Below are 21,434 nucleotides of genomic sequence, written 5' to 3'. Positions count from 1 at the left end.
GACTCATCTGTGGTCGTCTAGCCGAAGCCAGACAACCTCCTTTCCCTGGGAGGACTGCCGAAACAGAACCTCCTAGGTACTATGGGGCTTCCACGAAGGTAGGCCCCCCAATGGAGGTTGGACCAAGCCAGAAGGCCTATGTCCGCCCTCCCAAAGACTTTCAGGATAGGTCCGAGGACTGACACCCTACTCATCACACGTGCAGTGACAAACGTGACAAACACACAAAAATAAAATAAATAATAAGTGAGGAAGGGATAGTGGAGAGGAGAGTGAAAAAGGTGGCCATTGTGCAATACAATTAACAGGCCCTCCGGCCAGGAATCAAAAATTCCTCTGGTCCTAGCCAAAAGGCCGGGCCCTAGAGGCAGGTGTGAAAAAGTGTGTTAATGGTGACGTGATCTAGGTGCCGAATATCAAAGTGCATAGCACAGTGAGTATAAGGCACCCCTGGACTGTCACTCCAGGGGCACATCACCATGGGCTTTCCAACAGAAGCATCCCCGACCCCCAAGCCCAGACCACGACAGCCCCCACCCCAGCCAGAAAGGCATGGAGATCCAGGAGCTTGGTGAGACCCTTTGCCATCAGGTCAAACCCTCACTCCCATCACTCCTTACCTAATTACATTCGGAAGGTACAGGCCGCCCCCCTGCTGGAACAGGAGAACAAACGTTCCCTCTCAAAAAACTGACTGGAGCTAAAGCTGCCACAATCCAAGCCAGAAGGCCAGGGTCCCCTCCCCTGGCGCTGGCCAGTGGTTCTCCATCCCCATCAGAAGGCTTCCCATTCGGCTACGAACCGCTCCGGGTCACCTTTACATCAACAGGCTTTGCATAGCAACCGCCACCCCTGCTCCACCTCGCCGTAGAACAGGGACGGAAGCAAGCGCCACCTATTGGTAACTGATAAGAACAGATACTACACTTGATCTTAGCCAAAATTACAAACTGCTACAGATAGATTTGTAGCTACTACAGAATCCCTAAGGTGGTCCGGTATGGAGCATAGAGTAACTGTAGCATTTTGCTTCATAAGCTAATAGCAAATAGTATGCCAGTGAAGAATAAATGAATTAGGACAAAGAAGATGACAGAGTGGATGCCTGCTAATGAATATGGCTTAGAAGCTCGATCAGTTTTATCCACTCACAAATGGAATAAAAGTATGTTTAAAATGTGCATTCTCAAAGAAAAGCTCAGTTTCTTTTTGAAGGATCCTAAAGCAAATATTTTTATATTCACAAACGGTGACACCCCCCCATACAACAAACACTTGGCCATTTAATGACATAACCCTGATACTTCACCTGTAATAAAATTTAATGTTAGTCTTCTTGGTGAAACTGCCCGTGGGTATTTTTTGCCAAGATCATCATAGATTTTAAGCCGTTCTTCAACAGTAGCTACAATAAAAGAAATACAGTTATCTTGTGGTATGGCCAAGCTACAGAAAACTTCTTGTTTTAAACCTGCATGCACTAATGCAATCAAATATTACTAAAATCTATCTTTGGTTTTCCCAGATCTATCTATTTAGCAAGGTGTAGACAGGCCTCAGAGTAAACCTCCTAAAATGCTCAGTCTGAAGCATCCACCCCATATGTTTGCTTAGTGTAAAGATTCCCTGTAAATAAATGTACTGCGATAATCGCTGCTTATAACAGATAAGCCTTCTGAACGTGTGTTCGATTTCCGTCTGTCCCGAGTACATGGACCAAATATGCCCAAATAGATTTCGGTGAGAATAGAAATATGGAAGCCGATTTGTTGTTACAAGTTGCAGGCTCCAGGGCTGACACTCCTGACTTTACTATCATGGACCTGGAATACACATGCCACCAGTGAAGACTAAAAAGTCTCAACTTTCCCCCGTCATGCTTGTACAAGGTCTAGAACTCACTAAGCCAGGATCAGGTGCATACTTGCCCCTACCACTAAACAGAGAAAGGTCATTTAGAGGGGGGCTCTTTTCATTTTAATCTAATGTCAAGGATGCCTGTAAGGTCTTCTTCACACATGTAGACCGTTTGTCCGTTTTTGTCATCCACTGGACGGATGAAAAATGTATATCAATGCATCTCTATGGAAAAACGTATGTAAATGGGTAATCATCCATTTACATCCGTTTACATATACTTCTGTCAACATATGTTTTTTGGAACGGATCAAAGACTAATTTTTCTTTTTGTTAAAAAAAAGAATCAAACTAAAAATGAATGTAAAATGGACAAATAGTTAATTTTTGCATGAAAAAATGGCTCTGTGGTTGAGGACTCATGTGCTTGAGTCCAATCAAAAGTATATGTAAAAGTATAAATACAATATTTGCTGTTTAATAATACTGTATGTTGTGGCTTTATCTTTCAGCATTACTTAAAGAGGAAGTAAACCCTGATCAGTTTACTTCCTCTTTGATTCCCTGCAAAGGTAAAGCATAATTTACTACTATGCATCGCATAGTAGTCAATTATGCGTCACTTACCTGACACAGGAGCCAGCGAAGTCACCGCTGTCCCCTTGTGTACGGAGCCTCCATCTTCTTGGTGGGTCTCGCTGCTCCAGCGCTGTCATTCGACAGAGCCGCGATGATGTCACTTCCGCGCATGCGCACGGGAGCCGCCACTCGCGGCATATCGCCGTAGACAGAGGTGCCTGTCTTTTGGCAAATATCTCCTAAACCGTGTAGGTTTAAGAGATATTTCTTGGACCTACAGGTAAGCCTTAATCTAGGCTTACCTTTAGGTCAAAGTGGTATGTAAGGGTTTACAACCACTTTAAAGAGGCCTTAGCTTTCTTAAAGAGGCCTTAGATTTCAGTATTACTTAAAGAGAAAATAAACCTTAATGGGTTTTACTTCTTTTTCCCCCCTGCAAATTAAAAGCATAATGTGCTAGTATACTAGAACATTATGTGACACGTTCCTGCAAACAAAACCTGTCCTGTCCCCGCTGCAAGCCGCATCCATGTTCACCTCTCTTCCTTCCGGGGCCACGGACTCCAGCTCTGTGACTAGCCAGTGATGCCACAGTCACACGGGAGCCACCGGTCACGGCACGAGCGGCCGCTTCTTCACAGCGCATGTGCCAATGACATTAGTGCAGTGTACAGCAAATATCCCCTAAACGGCACACGTTTAGGGGATATTTACAGTACCTATAGGTACATCTTACCAATGGAGGTTTACAACCTCTTTAAACCTCTGTTCTCGCAGTGCACTGCCTGTGTGTGTGTGTATATATATATATATATATATATATATATATATATATATATATATATATATATATATATATATATATATATATATATATATATATATATATATATATATATTTTTTTTTTTAACAATGCACCGTTTATGAATAGAGATTGGGTTAATTTTTTGTATTTGGGCAATTTTTGTCTTAAGTTGGTTTTATGCATGGTCTATAATAAAGTATCTATTTATACATTTGCGGAAAAACTAAAACCTAAAACGTTATTTTAGAATAAAATATACATACAGCTTGAGTTAACCCAAAGCACCTTTTATACACTGATAACTTTCAACAACATTCCATTGTTTAAAGGACTGTGCGTCTTACCAGGTTTCAATGCTTTCTCCAGATTTTCATAGTATTTCCAGTTTTCGGGATTACGGTCAATAAGTTCTCTATAGACTTCAGCAGCTTCTTTTAATCTTCCTAGATTTAACAATACTTCCCCTTTAAAAAAATAAATGTCCAAAACAAAAATTCAGGCATAAAATTATAAAACACGACTTGAATTTTAAACAAATCCGTATACAGTAATATCTCATATTGTGAGTAACGTGGTTAACGAGCGCTTTGCAATACGACCTATTTTTTTTTTTTTAAATCCTGACTCTGTTTGCGAGCATTGTCTGGCAAAACAAGCAGGATCCAAGCCTCTGTGGGGTGCAGTACCGCATTTGGCCAGAGGTTGCGTGGGGAGCGAGGGGAACACTCGGATACACTCGGACCCACTCTGAAACACTCCGTTCCCGAGTGCATCCAAGAGGCTCCGAGTGGTTTACGAGTGTCTGCGGCACGTGTCTACTCTGTATCTATGTTTTGAGTAAATCCAGCCATACATGGATCGAAATATCCATGTATAGGCAAAAAGCTGGTCCAGAAGCTGATCTGCCGATCAACAGGGAGGATTCCCCCATTTCACATCCGAGTGTGTGGAGAAATCGAGACAGTTGTTTTTGTTCAACCCACCCACCAAACTCATCTATGGGCTGCCTTAGTGACTGAGAAAGAAATGAAGCCACTGGATCAGAAAGACAGTATGGGAATTGGTATTCTCAGAAGAAAAGCCATCACTAGCAGTTTTAAAATCTTCTTAGTAGAGGTTTCCTTAAGGCTGGGTTCACACCGAGGAACGGATTTCAGCCCGAATTTTTGGCTGAATTTGGACCTGAAATGAACTAAAAGATGCATAGGGCTCCTATGCAATTCACACTGGAGCCACTGCGGAGATGTGTAAACAGGCTTCATAGAGAGCAGGTCACAATCTCCTGCTATGCGAATTGGATGAGGATAAACCCGTATCAAAGTCACAATAGTGTGAACCCAACCTAAAGTTAAAGAAGAAGTTAGATTTAAAAATCAGTACTGCCCTTATTTCCAGAATAACATTGGTACTATTCTCAGAATAACAGTGGCATCTTTCACATCTGGCTCTACCATAACTGAACCTTCTTGAGTTGCTATAATAAAGCAAAAACAGTGTGGAGGCAAACTGGACCTGTGGATGTCATCTGCTGGACCTCCAAAAAGCTTTTCCCTTTACAGAGAGAAGATAGAAGATTACCTGTTCAATGTCTAACTACAACACAAGGGGATAGATAGTGGAGAGGGACAATCCAATGTCCCCAAACAGTGCTCAATGTAGTTTAAGGGAGGAACTTTACATCCCCTGCCTTGCCCCCTGGGGTTAATTTAGTTTTTTTAATCCGGTTTACCTTTTTCGCTGGGTTATAGTAAAATAACAGTGAATCCAACATTGTCCTCTTGTGACTCACTGACACACGCTGGGTCCAGCACCGCCTTCTTCTTTCCTTATGCCATTGAGACCTAACTCTTTCTTCTAGGTTTTTGCAGGTGACCCCCTGATGATGCAATGCCAGGTCTGCCCTCCTTTAGCCACTGTCTGGGAGTATGATGTCTCATGGGATATCGGACTTGAACACCCCAGGAGGCAGCTAAAGAAGAGTACATGTAATTCTCGTCACTGGCAGCTGGAAGCCTTCAGCTACCATCTCCCTTCCTTCACATAACCTGATGAGTAGAGCCGTAAGAGAAATCAGCAGTGGAACACTCAACCAAGGCACAGCTGCATCACATATTGTGAGCAGGGACCTAGCCACTCCTGCTGATCTGTGGTTTCTATTTACAGCAGCTCCTGCTCTAGAAATAGATCTCATTGAAGGAGAGAGAGTACTGTGGGGGGTTCCATGCAAGCTCTGAAAAATCTACTGTAGCCTGGGGGAAATGCTACCAACATGGGCGTAGCATAAGGGTTCTCTGGGTCACAATCACACCCCCGCACCTAACTCCAGGGGGCCCATGCAGGCTCCCTGTCATATCCTTCACAAAGTCCAGCTCCGATCTGCCCTAGGGCCCCAGAGCCTCGCTCCAGTACTGGGCTTCCAATTTGCCTTCCACAGTCTACACCCCTTCGTTCTCATTGGCTGGGGAGAAGCTGCGAGACATTTCCTGAATGGAGAGGAGCATGGGGTGAGAACAGCCCAGGATGGGGAAGTGTCTGTGCTGTGTGCTGACAAATGGAATGGTAACCAAGCTCAGCAAGGCAAGAGGAGGAGAGTGGCATCCTGTAGCCACAATGAAACCACTGTCACTAATGATGTAAGACACCACTCAGTGTCTCCTAGTCACCAGCTGGGATTCTCTGTCCCCCCAACCCGGGGATATCTGCTTAGCCCACTTCCCTGACAACTGAGGAAAAGACACGCACCTCTGAGAGGTGACCTTCACCCCGACACCTGCCAACACGGACAGAGAAACCTTCACAAATTGCTAAAAAAAATCCCCTAATACCTCCTGAGGGGCTGCAGACTCCAGATTTTGTGACAAATGGCTTTGCCCCCCCCCCCCAAAAGCCCCCTAACCCCCCTCCCCCCTGCCCTGGATGCTATGCCAGGCTGCTGAGCTCCTTTCCCATTACAGCACTCTACACTGCTCCTCCTCCGCAAGGCTGAAATAACATTCATTTACAACACAGCCAGTTAGCCACACTCTGCACAGGGTATATGTGCCTACTGCAAATACACTGCTGTTTCGACCAGAGAATGGCAACGATCAGGTCAGAACGGCAACATAAAAGACAGATGGTGTATCTGTCTTTTATGTTGCCGTTCTGACCTGATCATTGCCATTCTCTGGTCGAAACAGCAGTGTATTTGCAGTAGGCACATAGTGAAGATCGTGGCTGACAGACCGTGTGTAAATGTGATTTCAGCCCTGTGTAGAGTGGGGGGGAGGAGCTGTATACAGTGCTGGGATGGGAAAGGAGCTTTGCCAAGTGACCTGTCAGCGGTGATCCCTGTCCTCTGATGTAAGGAGGAACTCTGGGGACTCAAAACTCTTAAGCCACTTTGAGTATCTTGGCGTGCGGTGGGTGTATACACATGCACAGTGGAAGCGGCAGGTGGTATTGGGGGGGGAGGGGGGCCAGGTCAATTTTTGCATCGGGGCCCACAAGCTTCAAGTTACGCCTCTGGCTAACAATTACTATTGATAATATTTGAAAAATATTCTTCTCCAACTAAACTGTCCAGCACAACACGTGAGGTGCCCATAATCTCCTTTCATGAACAGGACAGGGAGACCAACAATTTACCTTTAATCTCCTCTATCTGAAGCTTGTCACATATTTGCTTCTCATAGGCTTCAATATGATCCAGGGACTCTTGAAAGAGACTGGCTTCCCTCATTACCTGATTCTGGTACAGGATTAGCTCACTATATTCATAGTCAATCTTATTTGGAGGTACCTGCAAGTACATCATAAGAATTTAAACTGGCCTGGCAATAAAATGTACTGAAAAAACAATAATATAATGTACCGAAAATTACATTTTATCAAATAAACTAGACACTGATTTTATCTCTGCAGTCTTCTTTATTATGTGAACAGGATTTTATTTTTACAATAAGCAATATACATAAATGATAGACCCATTTTCAAAACAAAACTCATGTATTTAATCAGAAAACAAACAACAAAAATTAATCAGTTTTTAAGTATCTATCAAAAAAAGTGCTTAAATTGTTGTATTAAAGGATTTCACTATAATAATATTCTGCCAATCTTCTTTAACCACTTCCTGCCTGGCCTATAGCAAAACGACGGCCCGGAGAAGGTTCAGTTATCCTGACTGGCATTATGCGATGTCCTTCAGGATAACCGCTGCCACGCGCCCGCTACACCGATCTTTGTAAAGAGCCTCCGACGGAGGCTCTCTACCACATGATCAGCCATGTCCAATCACGACTGATCACAATGTAAACAGGAAAAGCTGTTGATCGGCTTTTCCTCACTTGCGTCTGACAGATGTGAGTAGAGGAGAAGCAATCGGCGGCTCTCCTAACGGGGGGGGGGGGGGGGTCCTGTGCTGATTGTTTATCAGCGCACCCCCCCCTCGGATGCCCACACTGGACCAACAGGGAAGTCGCCAGGACCATCAGGGAAGGGGGGCAACATGTGGATGGCCAGGTATGTACCCCATGGCTATCCACATGTGCAAATGAATGCCCAATCTGTGCCCACAAAGGGCGCACTGACTGGCACCATTATGTAACAAATTACATAAGCGATGCCCAGCAATGCCACCCATAAGTACCCAGTGCCACCTATGAGTGCCCATCATCAGTGCAGCCATATCAGTGCCCGTCACTGAAGGTAATGTACTTATTTACGCAAAAAATAAGAACTGCAGAGGTAATCAAATACCACCAAACAAAGCTCTATTTGTAGGAACAAAAGGATAAAAAAATTTGTTTGGGTACAGTGTTGTATAACCACACAATTGTCATTCAAATTGCTACAGCGCTGAAAGCTGGCTTGGGCAGGAAGGGGTCTAAATGTCCAGTATTGAAGTGGTTAAAATATATATATATATATATATATATATATATATATATATATATATATATATATATATATATATATATATATATATATAATATTTTTTTTATTTATTTATTTTTTATTAACAAACCATATTCTGCTCTCTTAAAGCAGATTAAACAGCACAGTGCTTGTGCTGTGTAATCTGCCACCCTCTAAACTGTAAAAAAAAAAAAAAACCTCCCTGAACTTGCCACTTCCTGTATGCCCTCTCTATACTGACCACGAAAATCATGGCTGCTGAGTAGAGCTGCACAATTGTTAAAAAATTGTGATCTTGATTCAACCACCCTGACATCTCTATTGCAGAGTTTGCTGATTCTTTCATATAACAAGTGGAGAGACTTATCTGCTCACTCAGCTGTCAAAAGAAAACATCTGGGCAGCCTGCCAAGTTTTTAACATGTAAATGGAGGAAGTTTAACCACTCTAAATCTTTTTCTGACACTTGTTTCTTAAGTTAAAATCAATATTTTTTGCTAGAAAATTACCTGGAACCCCCAAACATTATATTTTAGCAGAGACCCTAGGGAATAAAATCTCAATTGCTGCAATATTTTATGCCACACTGTATTTGCCCAGCGGTCTTTCAAACGCAATTTTTTGGGAAAAAATACACTTCAATGAACAAAACAAAAAAAAAAACGAAACAGTAAAGTTAGCACAATTTATTTTATTTTAAATGTGAAAGATGAGGTTAGGCCACGAGAATCGTGATCTATCTTCCAAGCTAAAAAAAAAAATTGTGATTCTCATTTTAGCCAGAATCCTGCAGCTCTACTGCTGAGCCATGACCACCGTGGTTAGAGTACGTCCACCCGTCATACGCTGTCTGCTCTCAGCTCTCCCCTCACCCCCTCCTTCCTACCTCTGCTCAGTCCCCCACCCCCCGCTATTATTGAAAAAAAAAACGAAAAAAAACGAAGAAAAAAAAAAAAACACACAACCTACATTTGTCACTGCCAGCCCCTCTATTAGAAGTAGGCATACCACAATGTGTAAAGCATTTTAAAAAAACGAGAAGTGTAAATACCGATTTTCAGCTGTCTTCAGGCCGGTCACGTGACTCACGGCTGCTTTGGATTTACGAGACAGGGCTACTACATGTGTAGCCAAGCGGCCACATGATCTTCCCGGCTGACGTCAGAGGGTAATCATGTCCCCTCCTGCAGAAGCAATGCATCGGAGCTGGAAAGCGCCCGCGAGTCACATGAACGGCCTGGAGACTGCTGAAAATAAATAAATAAATAAATCTGTATCTACACTGTTCCTTTTAAAAATGCTTTCCACAGTGTGCTATGTCAGGCTCTAATAGAGGGTCTGCCATAGACTTAGACGAATGGCTTCATAAACCCTATTAATGTTTTACTGCAAATATATGTATATCTGTGTAGCATTCCTAAGTTTCTCCAAAATCCCAGGTACTCCATAATTCTAACCACCCACTAAAGTATGCCGCAGCATTGCAAAAAACAACCAGGACACGCTATAAAATATTTAAGACAACCTACAGCCAATTGTAGGTGCCAGCTATCTACGAATGCCAATTTATGAAAACAAGTTGACTTTAAATACAAAAACCCTAAGGGTAGGAAATCCGACAGCTATAAAAAGTTTAAATTAGTGCTGTACCTGCTGAGTCTTCCTGAATTCCTCAAGCAATTTTAAGGCCATTTCGTAGTCTTTCAATAAATGATATGCTATGGCATAGCCAATCCATGATGCTCTCTGCATTGGCCGCAACTGAAGGAGTTGATATCTGGTTTCCTATTACAAAAAAAACATTTACAACATGCTGGATACTTGTATAACAAAATGTCTATATCAATAGCGTGCCCACATTCCTCAATTGCTAAAGGATATATTTAGTAAACATATTATGCAATTATTTTTTTATTTTTTTGGATAGAGTGAAGGGGTATTCACACTTTCTATTTGTCTTGTTTGTGGGTTGTCCCCAGACAGCAATATAAATTAAATCTTCAAATGGGGACACCCAACAAGTAAAGGTTTTCCTCACTTTGTAGGGACTGCCTCTCACTTTTTGTTTTGGCTATGGGACAGAAAGTGAAGGAAAATCTCCCTGATGAGACACAGATGGCAAAAAAATAAATAATAAAAAAAATAAAATAAAAGTATTGCCCTTAAAATAAACTACCCAAATCAAACAAAATTCTACCAGGCATTAACAGAGCAATATTATGTGGTCTGGGGACACGCCAAGTGAGGAACCCCACTGAGAACTTCCCACTGGCCACCTTCTATTGATGCTTTGCTGGACTCCACAAGCCCCAATATTTTTCAAATAGGATCCCAAAACACAGAAAGAAACAGTAATGGAAGCAGAGAGAGGACTGCCAAGAGAAAGGTCACATTTCTGAGCTAGATTTTAAAGCAAAGTAAAAAAACCTTCTACTTATTCTTCATATAAAAAAAAAAAAAAAAAAAAAAAAGAATTTATATTTGGATGAAGTTTTGTTTTAACAGATTGCACACCAATGCAGCATGATGGTTTTGATCGTTTTATAGCCAACTGAAATTAAAACAAGTCAAAAGCTGGGCAATGCAAATAGATCATATGCTGAGAAAAAAATAAAAAAATAAAAAGACGGCGGGGAGGTGCTACCTTCAGTTGAAACAATATCAAAATGAACGGGGGACTTAGTCTTGACTTAGCTTGGCCCAATTATCCATATATGTCAGTTAGGTCTCCCACTGCACTGAAGGGACAGAGAGGCTCAAGAAATAGAAGGCAGGTCCAAACTCCATCCTCGCAAGACAGATTACTGTATGCATAGAACTTTTGTTTCATAGATCTATGGGTCTACTGATTGTTTTCACATGCAGCTTTCACTCAACGTGGAAGTAAAGGCACGTTCCAACAGTCTGATGCCCACGAGTGCCCTCCCCAGGATCCCCTCCCTGGGTTCCGGTCTTTGGCTGTTTTGATTGGTCAGTGTGGGAGTGCAGCTCCCGGGCTTAACAGCTAAATCCATTTTTATATCCCGGGCTGTGAGGAAGGGTCCTGTGTAAGTTCACCTTACAGACTTTTCTTACCCTTTAAAGATAATATATATATATCATTTTTTTTCCATCAGCAAAAACCCAGGTTGTATAGTGTCTGTGCGGGATTTACATCCTGTGGCACAAAGGATACAGTGTTTTGGGGCATGTAGCATACTCCAGGAGGAAGACAGGAGACTCCTAGCTTGAATAATGGACAACCCAACATAAACCTCTGTCCCCCTTCTTCCCTTAAGTGTATTGTCCACCCCCACTTATTGTCTCAGGAGTGTTGGAGAAAGTAAATACTACACTAGTCCCATATTTGAAGAAGGGATTTTGCTGACACAAGCTATTCGTTTATATTTCAAGTCTGGGAACAAATCATCATTGGGATTTTCCAATTTCAAATTGTCACACACTCTTTAATGCCCGTCTGTAAATGCTTTGTGGCATCTACTTAGACGTTTGGCTCTGTAGGCAAAACAACAGCCTTATAACCAATTATATTAGAAGTACCGTATATACTCGAGTATAAGCCGAGATTTTCAGCCTCTTTTTTGAGGCTGAAAGTGCCCCCCTCGGCTTATACTCGAGTCATCGCTGTCTGCCTGCTCGATCAGCGTGTCGAGCAGACAGACAGCGGCCATTCTATAATTCAAAAGCCGCGCCTCCGGCTCCGCCTTCGCCTATGATAGGCGGAACACTGAATTTCCCAGCAGCCTGTGTTCCGCCTATCACGGACATCGTCTCATCCTCGTACTACGGACGAGGATGAGAGGATGTCCATGATAGGCGGAACACAGACTGCTGGGAAATTGTGTTCCGCCTATCACAGACAGGGAGGCGCGGCATTTGAACAGGGGAATGGGCGCCGACGAAGAGCGGTGATCCTGGGACGGGACCGGACGGAGGCTCGGCTCGGGACGGGACCGGACGGAGTCTCGGGACGGGACGGGACCGGACGGAGTCTCGGGACGGGACCGGACGGAGGCTCGGGACCGGACGGAGGCTCGGGACACAGGTAGGCTGGACACACAAGGCCACACACACACACGGATGGACACACACACACACACGGATGGACACACACACACACACACACAGGGATGGATGGATGGACACACACACAGGGATGGATGGATGGATGGACACACACACACACAGGGATGGATGGATGGATGGACACACACACAGGGATGGATGGATGGATGGACACACACACACACAGGGATGGATGGACACACACACACACAGGGATGGATGGATGGATGGACACACACACAGGGATGGACAGGCATATCTCACCCTCGGCTTATACACGAGTCAATAGGTTTCCCAGTTTTTTGGGGGTAAATTGGGGGCCTCGGCTTATACTCGGGTCGGCCTATACTCGAGTATATACGGTATAATAGAATTACATAAGAAAGAAAATATAAGCATTTCACATTTCATTTAGTAGTTCTAGAAATTGAGAAAGATAAAAATGCAGACATACATACCCGATACCCCTCCAAGTCTCTCATCTGTATCTGTAATAATGAGAGGTCCCGAAGTATCTGCAAATTGTCCTTGTCCAACTTAAGTGCATTTCTATAACACTTGATTGCTTCGTCGTACTTCTTGTCAGACCTCTGAAGGAGGCCATACACATGCCAACCTGTCTAATGTTGAGGAAAACAGATGAAAAACCATTGCACACTATTCATTTAAAGTGGTTGTAAACCAGCTTTAGCCTATACAAAAAAAACTGCAAGATAAAAGATATGAGCTAGTATGCATAGCATACTAGGTCATTATGACTTACCCGAGATCGAAGCACCCGCAGCTGTGCTTCTTCACCACTCTGGAGGCCGACATCTCCCCGTGGACTTATTTCCGATGACGTCACTCCTGCTCATGTGTGCAGGAGCAGCACAGGCTAACTGAAGCATCGGCAAATACGTGCCATTGCTTCAGTTGGCTTAAGTGTGCATGTGCCGATGACGTTGGCACATGCAAATACAGGGATATCTCCTAAACCGTGTAATTTTAGGAGATATCCAGTGCAGCGACAGGTAAGCCCAAATATAGACTTGCCTGTAGTTTAAAGTCGTTGTCACTTTAATGGTGAAGCAATGAATTGCCCCGAGAGCCATCTTTATTTTGTATAGCAGTAATGCAAGAATAGAGATGACAGAAACAAGCCTGCACAGTTTGGCCCTAGTGATTATGGCAATCTAAATGAAAAGCGTACTTGGCCAAGCACAAATTTACCTGTAAATTATTTATCTGCATATCTGAACAGTACCATTAGTAAAAAAAAAGGATGAATAGATTGATGAAAGAATTTTTAAATTTTTTTTTATTTATCAAAACAATGGAAATAGACAAACTCTAACGATTCGTATCCTATGCCCACAGCTACTCTCTAGAAATAACAGCATTTATGCTGGAAACTACACACAGTACTCTCTGTCTTGCTCTGTGACTGATAGTTCAAGTTCTAGTACAGTGAAAGATCATAGGATTCACCCTCCTTTCATCCCTAGCCAAAAATCCTAATCACAGCGATGTAAAAAAAGCAATGTGTGTAGTTTCCGACATGAATTAAACTATCAGTACAGAGCAAGCAGCACTGTGGGAATAGGATACTAATTATTAGAGTTAAAATTATTGCTATTTTGAAAAAATATTTATTTTTACCTGGAGCTCCACTTTAAAGTAGAACTATAGGCAAAACTATAAGGGAGTAAGAGAGGTGTATAACCTCTGTCAGATTTTTTATTTTATTTTTTTACCATATGTCGCATTGCGAAGATTTCCCTTCACTTCCTGTCCAATAGCCAAACAGGAAGCGAGAGGAAATTCCTGCAAACGAAGGGAATTCCTTGAGGACCACCAGGTCACCAGAACTAGTGTCCCTAGTGTTGAAAATTTTCTCTTCTCTAAATTTTCTGGAGACAACGCAAAATTTGGGTTTTCCTTTTTTCACTTCCAAGGATAATAGTAAACAGGACAAATAGAGAAGGTGAATCTCCTTAACAGGGGCATAGAAGGTAATTAAAACTGACAAGAGGGTCCACCACCTCTCCATACAAAAAAATTTAAATATATAAATAATAATAATAAGCCTTTATTTATAATTTATCTATGTAATCATTATCAACGTTTAGTGATTTTCTTAAGCCCCATGCACACGAGACGCTGTTAAACGTGAGTTCAGAGGCAGTTGGACACTTTTTTCAACTGCCCCTGAACTCATTCAATTTTATCCTATGTGTCCATGTACATAGTCTAGTTTTTTTACGTTTTTATGCAGTTGGGTTTAACCTCGTTTTTCCAGAAGTAAAAAAATGGGCTCAGACGCAAACGTTTTCCACGTTTCAGACACCAAATGCGCCAAAATGCCGGTACCGCGTTTTGCTGTGTTTTCGTTTAGAAGCGTTTTTAAAAGGTGCCCTATTTTATTTTACATTAAAAATCTCAAAAATGATGGCAAATGATGAAAAAACATAAAAAAAATTATTTTAAACAATTGCAATTGCAAGTGGACAATCCACAACTTGTGGCAAGTGACATGGCAGGTGGCAAGTGATGTGGCAAGTGGACAATCCACAACTTGCGGCAGGGACGTGGCAGGTGAAGTGACAAGTGGACAATCCACAACTTGTGGCAAGTGACATGGCAAGTGATATGGCAAGTGACGTGGCAAGTGGACAATCCACAACTTGTCGCAGGTGACGTGGCAAGTGACACGCTAAATACATGTACACTGCTGCTCTCACAGCTGCTGCTACTCACTCTGGTCTCACAAAATGGCTGAAATAGTTAATAATACTGTTTTTTTGAGCTTGGGGAGGGTCTATGATGTTATCTTAACTAAATGCTTCTAGACGCAAACGCAGTAAACCGTCGCTAAATCGTGGTAAAATCGTGGCAAAATCGTGGCAAAATGCACTGCATACTAGCTCATTATGAAATACTTACCTTAGAATGAGGCCCCGACATCTGGCCCGATCCACGCCGAGGGAGCTGCCATGTTCCCTCTGCGTTTTTTCCGGGTATTGCGGCTCCGGCGCTGTGAGTGGCCAGAGCCGCGATATCGTCACTCCCGCGCATGCGGGCAGGAGATTTCTTCCGGCAGGGTCCGGCGTCTGCCGGACTTTCAGCCGAGAATCCCCTGTGAGCATGCGCCGTTGCAGTCAGCGGCGCATTGCGAGGGGAAGATCTCCTAAACCGTACAGGTTTAGGAGATTTTTTTTTACCTACAGGCAAGTCTTATTATAGGCTTTCCTGTAGGTAAAAGTCCCAAAAATGATTATACAACCACATTAAATTGTGTTATCATTGCCCAGTGAGCAATAAGGGGCTACTTTTCTATCTATGGGCTGAGTTTTCTCATGGCTACATGTTTATATACTTCCAAGGCAACGATTTGTGAATAGAGGGAATGGGTGGATCCCCTTTTGGCTCCTGAATTTGAAGTCTGGAAGCAGAATCAATTACTCTACTATGTGATTCTCCGTTACGCAGGTACTGAGCACTGGTTGTTCTTTTATTACTGGTGGTTTCTGTTGTTTTTTTATTTTAAATTTTAATTACTTTGAGCTGGGGTATGCCTAGAGGCTCAGTTTTGTATCTACAATTTAATACCGCAATAAATTACAAAATACAAAAAAAGGGCAGAAGAATCAGAGACATCCACAAAAAGGAAGAACCACCAAGCTTTGGCTAGAATCTGTTTTACCATCATAAAAAGGAAAGCAAGGAGGTGAAACTGGGCGTTTGTACAGTACCCTGCTTAGTAGGGACTCTTTAGCATTCGTCAGAATGCCACTCCCCAAAATAATGCGGACCATCTGGTATACCCTGCTCCAAAAATCACCTAATTCGAGGCCAAGTTAACCATATGTGAAAAAAGGTACCCTGGGTTTGGCAGCCCTAAAGCATTATCCTGACACTGATGGACTGAAATTTGCCTATCTTCAGGGTACTATATGTGAATGCAAGTACTTTAAATTTGGATTCTATAGCCGAGGCATTTATGGAACAGTAGGACATGGCACACCAGTTCTGCCCCAAGCCTCTCGATTTGTGAATTCAGAGAGGTAATTTCCCAGCACTCCTCATACTGTAGGAGCTTGGGGGCCTAGCCTTCCAACAGAGAACAACATAAAATCTCTATCAGTTGGGTCTTTGAGCCATACACAGTGCATTCAAACTGTGTCAGAGTCTGTAGCTAGAACTATCCCTTGATAGTAGAAGTAAAAACATTTTTTATTTGTACGTTTCCGAGATCTACAAGGCTAGGACTTCATAAGAGCAGCATAGTGAGGCGCATAAGGTGCCCCCTCAAGGGATATTACATTAAAGACTCCCCATAGTCCCTTAAGGACCCACCATCAAAAAGAAGTTGAAATATGGGGTTTAAGATTATAGAAACTCAGAACAAGGCTTGTCTCTTTATACAAGGTGGCGAGTCATTACGTTTCCTGTTCCCCATTGAAAACATCACGTATGATGAAAAGTGTCTGCAGGAAGGCCCGTACTGACGTCACCACGCAATCTTACTAGGAGGACGGGCTCAGTTTGTTTGTGCCGGCCGGCAAAATATCATAGGCTGTATTACGCTATGGTCAGTCTTCTTTTTTTCCCCGGAGTATTTACCCGAGCAAAGACAGACTCCATAGATGGGGAGAGGGAGAGACTTGCATGATCCAGTCTGCTGGAACCGGTTTTGACATCTGCAAGCTAAAGGCTGCAGCTGGGTTATAGCCACCCGCCGTTTATGACTGCCATCTGGTGAGCCAGTTAACATTACGATGGTTGGGCACTCTCCTGGTTTGTGTTAATCACATTTTGGTGACATCAAGAGGCTATAGTGATTTAATATGGACTTTTATATGTTTTGAATTGATCGATAGAGACTTTTTTATTCCTTGTGTGTATCCCACTTCATGCTGCTGCTTATATATGTTTTTATGTCTCACATACACTCAATTGAGTTATATTTTTTTTTTGCGCGGTTTCTTTTTGCCCACATTACAAACCCAGTGTCTCCACTGAGCTAGGATCAAGTTCCACAGCCTCCACTCATAGGGGAAGTCCAGTCCCCAGATAAAAGGCTGATAATAGTACACCATGTTGGGCTCTTTACATACATACCCCCTCTCCATCTCTGCTCAGGGGCCATGCAAACCCTTTTGCCTTGGAGGAGATCCTTGCTTGTGGAACCATCTGGTGTTATTCAAACTGTGAAAGGATTGTATGACCATTGGTCTGGTCCTGAGTAACCCGTTATACTCAGATTTGAGTAGACACACTAGTCGATTTGTGCTAACAATGGGTTCTATATATATGTCTGATACCAGCAAGACAGTGCATTGACGGTCTCCCCTTAGCTTGAACACACCTGATGAATTGTCTAGAGACTTGTGGAGCCACTCATGGAATAAAGCCCTGAAGAACCGGCCTATGTGCTGTGAAACATGTTGGCAAGCTCAATATAACATAACATATTTGATGTTATGTTTGACCACCCATTGTGTACATGTGATTTGATATATTTATGGGCTTTTGCCTGCCCAGTTTTTTCTGTGTGTTTGTCCTTTCTAAATGAATAAATGTCTTTTTAATTGATACATTTGTATATTTTATCACCAGGTAACTACCAATTAACGCCCAGCTTTTTCATTTACCTTCATGTACTACCAGTTATAAAAACGTCCCTTAAAATACCATGCAAAGGATACAGACATGACTTTTAACATCATTGCGTAGACCTTTTCGTACAAATTCATAGGCATCTTCTTTCTTTCCCAGGCAGTTCAGTGTCAGTCCTTTCATAGCCAATGTTTCTATAATAAAATTAAGAGCTCCTAGTTAGATACTAGATCATTTATTAATATAACCATTTGACCCTAGATTAGCTTTTATTAGGCTTAGCTACATGAATTTCCAACAAGCATCCATTTGGATGCTTTTTATATTACAATAATTTACAAAAAACATTAAAAGTGTTACTAAACCCACAACAGTCAAATCAGTCTGTATATGCAGAATAGCACGCTTGTTAAGCTGTGTACACATGATCGGAATTCTAGTCGGCAAAAGCTCTGATGGTTTTCCTGACGGAACTCCGCTCAAGCTGCCTTGCCTACACACAGTCACACCAAATTCCAATAGTTTAGAATGCAGTGACGTACAACACGTTTGGCGGGACTAGAACAAGGAAGTTCAAAAGCCAGTAGCTTCCGTCTCATAGTTGAATCTGAGCATGCGTGATTTTTGGCGTGTTGGAAATGCATACACAAGATCGGAATTTCCGATAGAAAGTTTTTCCTGTCTTGAAAATTGAGAACAGGCTATCAATTTTTGGCTGGCAGAAATTCAGACAGCTAAATTCTGATGAAGCATTTTCCGATGAAAAGCTCTCATCAGTCTTTTTCTGGCCAGAATTCCGATAGCGTGTACGCAGCATTATACTCACTGTGGAACTTTGGGGGCTAATCCTCTGCATTGTGTAAAAAGGCTGTTTTATCCTGTATGCACAGATCCCCCCATCCTGCAATGTCTACACTGGAAGGAACAGGCAAGGTAGCCAACCTGCACATGCTCAGTTGTGTCTTTTATGTTGCAGAAAACAGTTCCTTGTTTTTACTTGCTCTCAGAAACAGCCAGGTCACATGATATTGGCATCACACATGTGGGCATGTATACAGGCTGCAGTGAGAAAATCTCCACCTCCTGAACTCTCAACACTGAAGAAACTGTGCAGTTTCATCCAAAAAAAAGGTATATAGTGGCATTTTTTTTTTTACATTAAAAGGAATTATAAACTGTGGGGGGATTGTTTGGTGGTTGTGCGCAGATTATCAATTTTCTTATTACTGGGTTTAGTAACACTTTTACAAGAACAAATGTTTATTTGATCAAATGAAGAATGCATCAATAAAATTCAAAAAAATGTATATAAAATGTATCAAGTAACTGTGCCCCGGTGACTAATTTTTGTTGAAAAAAAAATAAAATAAAGTAATCCCATCTGAGTGAATATCTATCTTTTTCTGTTAGAAACTGCTGTTTCATCATATTATTTCTAGACGGATGAGGAAAGGGTTTTCATTTCTTTAGAAGTAGTTAAAGTAGAACGATAGGCAAAACGCATTTTTCTCCATTTTGATTAGAGCAAGGGAGGATCATAACCCGTGTCAGCTTTTTGTTTTGCAATCTGTGTCCCATTATGGAGATTTCCCTTCACTTCCAGTCCAACAGCCAAACAGGAAGTGAGAGGAAATCCCTGCCAATTAAGGGAAACTTTTGGGGACCACCAGATCACCAGAACTAGTATCCCTATTGGAAGATTTACCCTCTGTTACTTTTCTAGGGACAATCCAAAATGGGGGATTTTCTTTTCTTTAACTTTCAATGATAATTGTACACAGGACAAATAAAGAGAGAGTAAATCTTCCTAATGGGTGCACAGACAACAATAAAAACTGACAGGTGGTCTAATCCCTGTCCACTATACCTAAAAAATTCAAGAGGTGCAGAAATTCCACGTTTGGAGCATGCATTCCTAAACTTCAGATCCACACATAACAGTACAGTCACTGCATATTTCAGCTTGTCATTGATTTTACCAGGGCTGCTGGTAGTTGGCCAGCACGCCGTACCTGTACCTCCCGGTGCCTGGTTTTGATACTGTGTATGAGCCCTAGTAAAAGCAATGTTATTATTCTACTCAGCGCCCATGTGTGCTTGTACATCTAGTAATAACATCTATGAGGAAATACCATGAAGAAAATGACCGCATGAGAAACACAGGGGATGATCTACTCAAACTGGAGTGCACATCTGGTGCAGTTGTGCATAGTACCCAATCCGCTTCGAACTTCAGTTTGCTCAATTAAGCTTTGACAAAAAAAAATTGGAAGCTTAATGCCCCAGATTTTTTACTCTCCAGTTTTAGTAAATCAACCCCACAGTTTGCTCTACCTCCACAAAATCTTACCTCCATGTTCAGCAAACTTTGGGTTGGACAAGATCATCTTACAAAATTTAAGCCCATTTTTATATTGCTTTTGTTCATAGCATTTCTACAAAAAAGAAAAAAGAAAAATGTCTTTTGTTATTTCAAGCAAATAATAATATAAAATTATAAAATCAAAAACATTTTAAAATTGTACCGAGATATTTTTCTGGTCCCTCATCGTGCCATGCTATACTGCCTCACAGAATTTTGATGAGCTGTATACTGTAGAATTTGATGAGAGGTTTGGGGTGTTGCAGAGAAGTGATCTCCCTGTGTCAGGGAGCTAAATTATCTGGGGCAGCTGCAGCAACAATGTCCCATCTCCTGTGACAGACCGCACACTGATCCAATGCCGGGACACTGAATCAGTGTGACGTGATCACAGGAGGCAGGACATTGTTACTACGGCCCGGGCAATTCAATTCCAGCTCTGTGACACAGCGGAAGATCGCGGGCACAGGCAGACTGCATCGATCTCTTGTATCATGTCTGCAGTCTCTGACCATCTCCTGTATCATGTCTGCTAGAAGTGCACCAAAATTGAACTTTTGCTAATACTATTAGCAGGGGGTTTAATAAAGATTGCAGACATGATACAAGAGATGGTTAGAGATTGCAGACATGATACAAGAGATGGTTAGAGACTGCGGACTGCATTTTTCCTGAGCTTTTCTTGCACTAAAAGGTGCCAATAATGGGCAACAATAAATTCATATCAATTTAAATTTATGATATTAATTAAAAAGTCAAATACAATTTTTTATATATATATATTTTTTTTAAACTGTCATTTTCGGTTTTCGCAAAAGTGCATCCTGTAGCTTGAGCACCAAAATTTCCATTCAGTGCACCCCTATAGTGGGCTGAAAGGTCCGAGGAGCTGTACAGAGTAGAGGGGTGAAAGGTCCGAGGAGCTGTACAGAGTAGAGGGGTGAAAGGTCCCAGAAGCTGTACAGAGTAGAGGGGTGAAAGGTCCGAGGAGCAGTACAGAGTAGAGGGGTGAAAGGTTGCGAGGAGCTGTACAGAGTAGAGGGGTGAAAGGTGCGAGGAGCTGTACAGAGTAGAGGGGTGAAAGGTGCGAGGAGCTGTACAGAGTAGAGGGGTGAAAGGTGCGAGGAGCTGTACAGAGTAGAGGGGTGAAAGGTCCGAGGAGCTGTACAGAGTAGAGGGGTGAAAGGTGCGAGGAGCTGTACAGAGTAGAGGGGTGAAAGGTGCGAGGAGCTGTACAGAGTAGAGGGGTGAAAGGTGCGAGGAGC

General features: G+C 42.4%; 1 protein-coding gene across 2 annotated transcripts in view; it reads right to left on the bottom strand.

Annotated features, from left to right (window-relative positions):
- Positions 1-21,434, bottom strand: part of NAA16 (N-alpha-acetyltransferase 16, NatA auxiliary subunit) — a 62,912-nt gene that overhangs the window by 31,382 nt on the left and 10,096 nt on the right. For both annotated transcript variants that reach the window (XM_077483173.1, XM_077483174.1), the window contains 7 exons: positions 20,158-20,242; positions 17,897-18,001; positions 12,665-12,822; positions 9,792-9,926; positions 6,870-7,023; positions 3,587-3,706; positions 1,310-1,405 (listed from right to left, as the gene is read on the bottom strand). In XM_077483173.1, the coding sequence (XP_077339299.1) occupies positions 1,310-1,405; positions 3,587-3,706; positions 6,870-7,023; positions 9,792-9,926; positions 12,665-12,822; positions 17,897-18,001; positions 20,158-20,242 (853 nt within the window). The remainder of the gene's footprint in view (positions 1-1,309; positions 1,406-3,586; positions 3,707-6,869; positions 7,024-9,791; positions 9,927-12,664; positions 12,823-17,896; positions 18,002-20,157; positions 20,243-21,434) is intronic.

The sequence above is a fragment of the Lithobates pipiens genome, unplaced genomic scaffold, assembly GCF_037356315.1.
Source record: "Lithobates pipiens isolate NorthernLeopardFrog02 unplaced genomic scaffold, aLitPip1_a1.2 Scaffold_16, whole genome shotgun sequence".
NCBI lineage: Eukaryota > Metazoa > Chordata > Amphibia > Anura > Ranidae > Lithobates > Lithobates pipiens.
The sequence above is the reverse complement of the archived record's forward strand: the minus strand, read 5'-3'. Positions and strand labels throughout refer to the sequence as shown.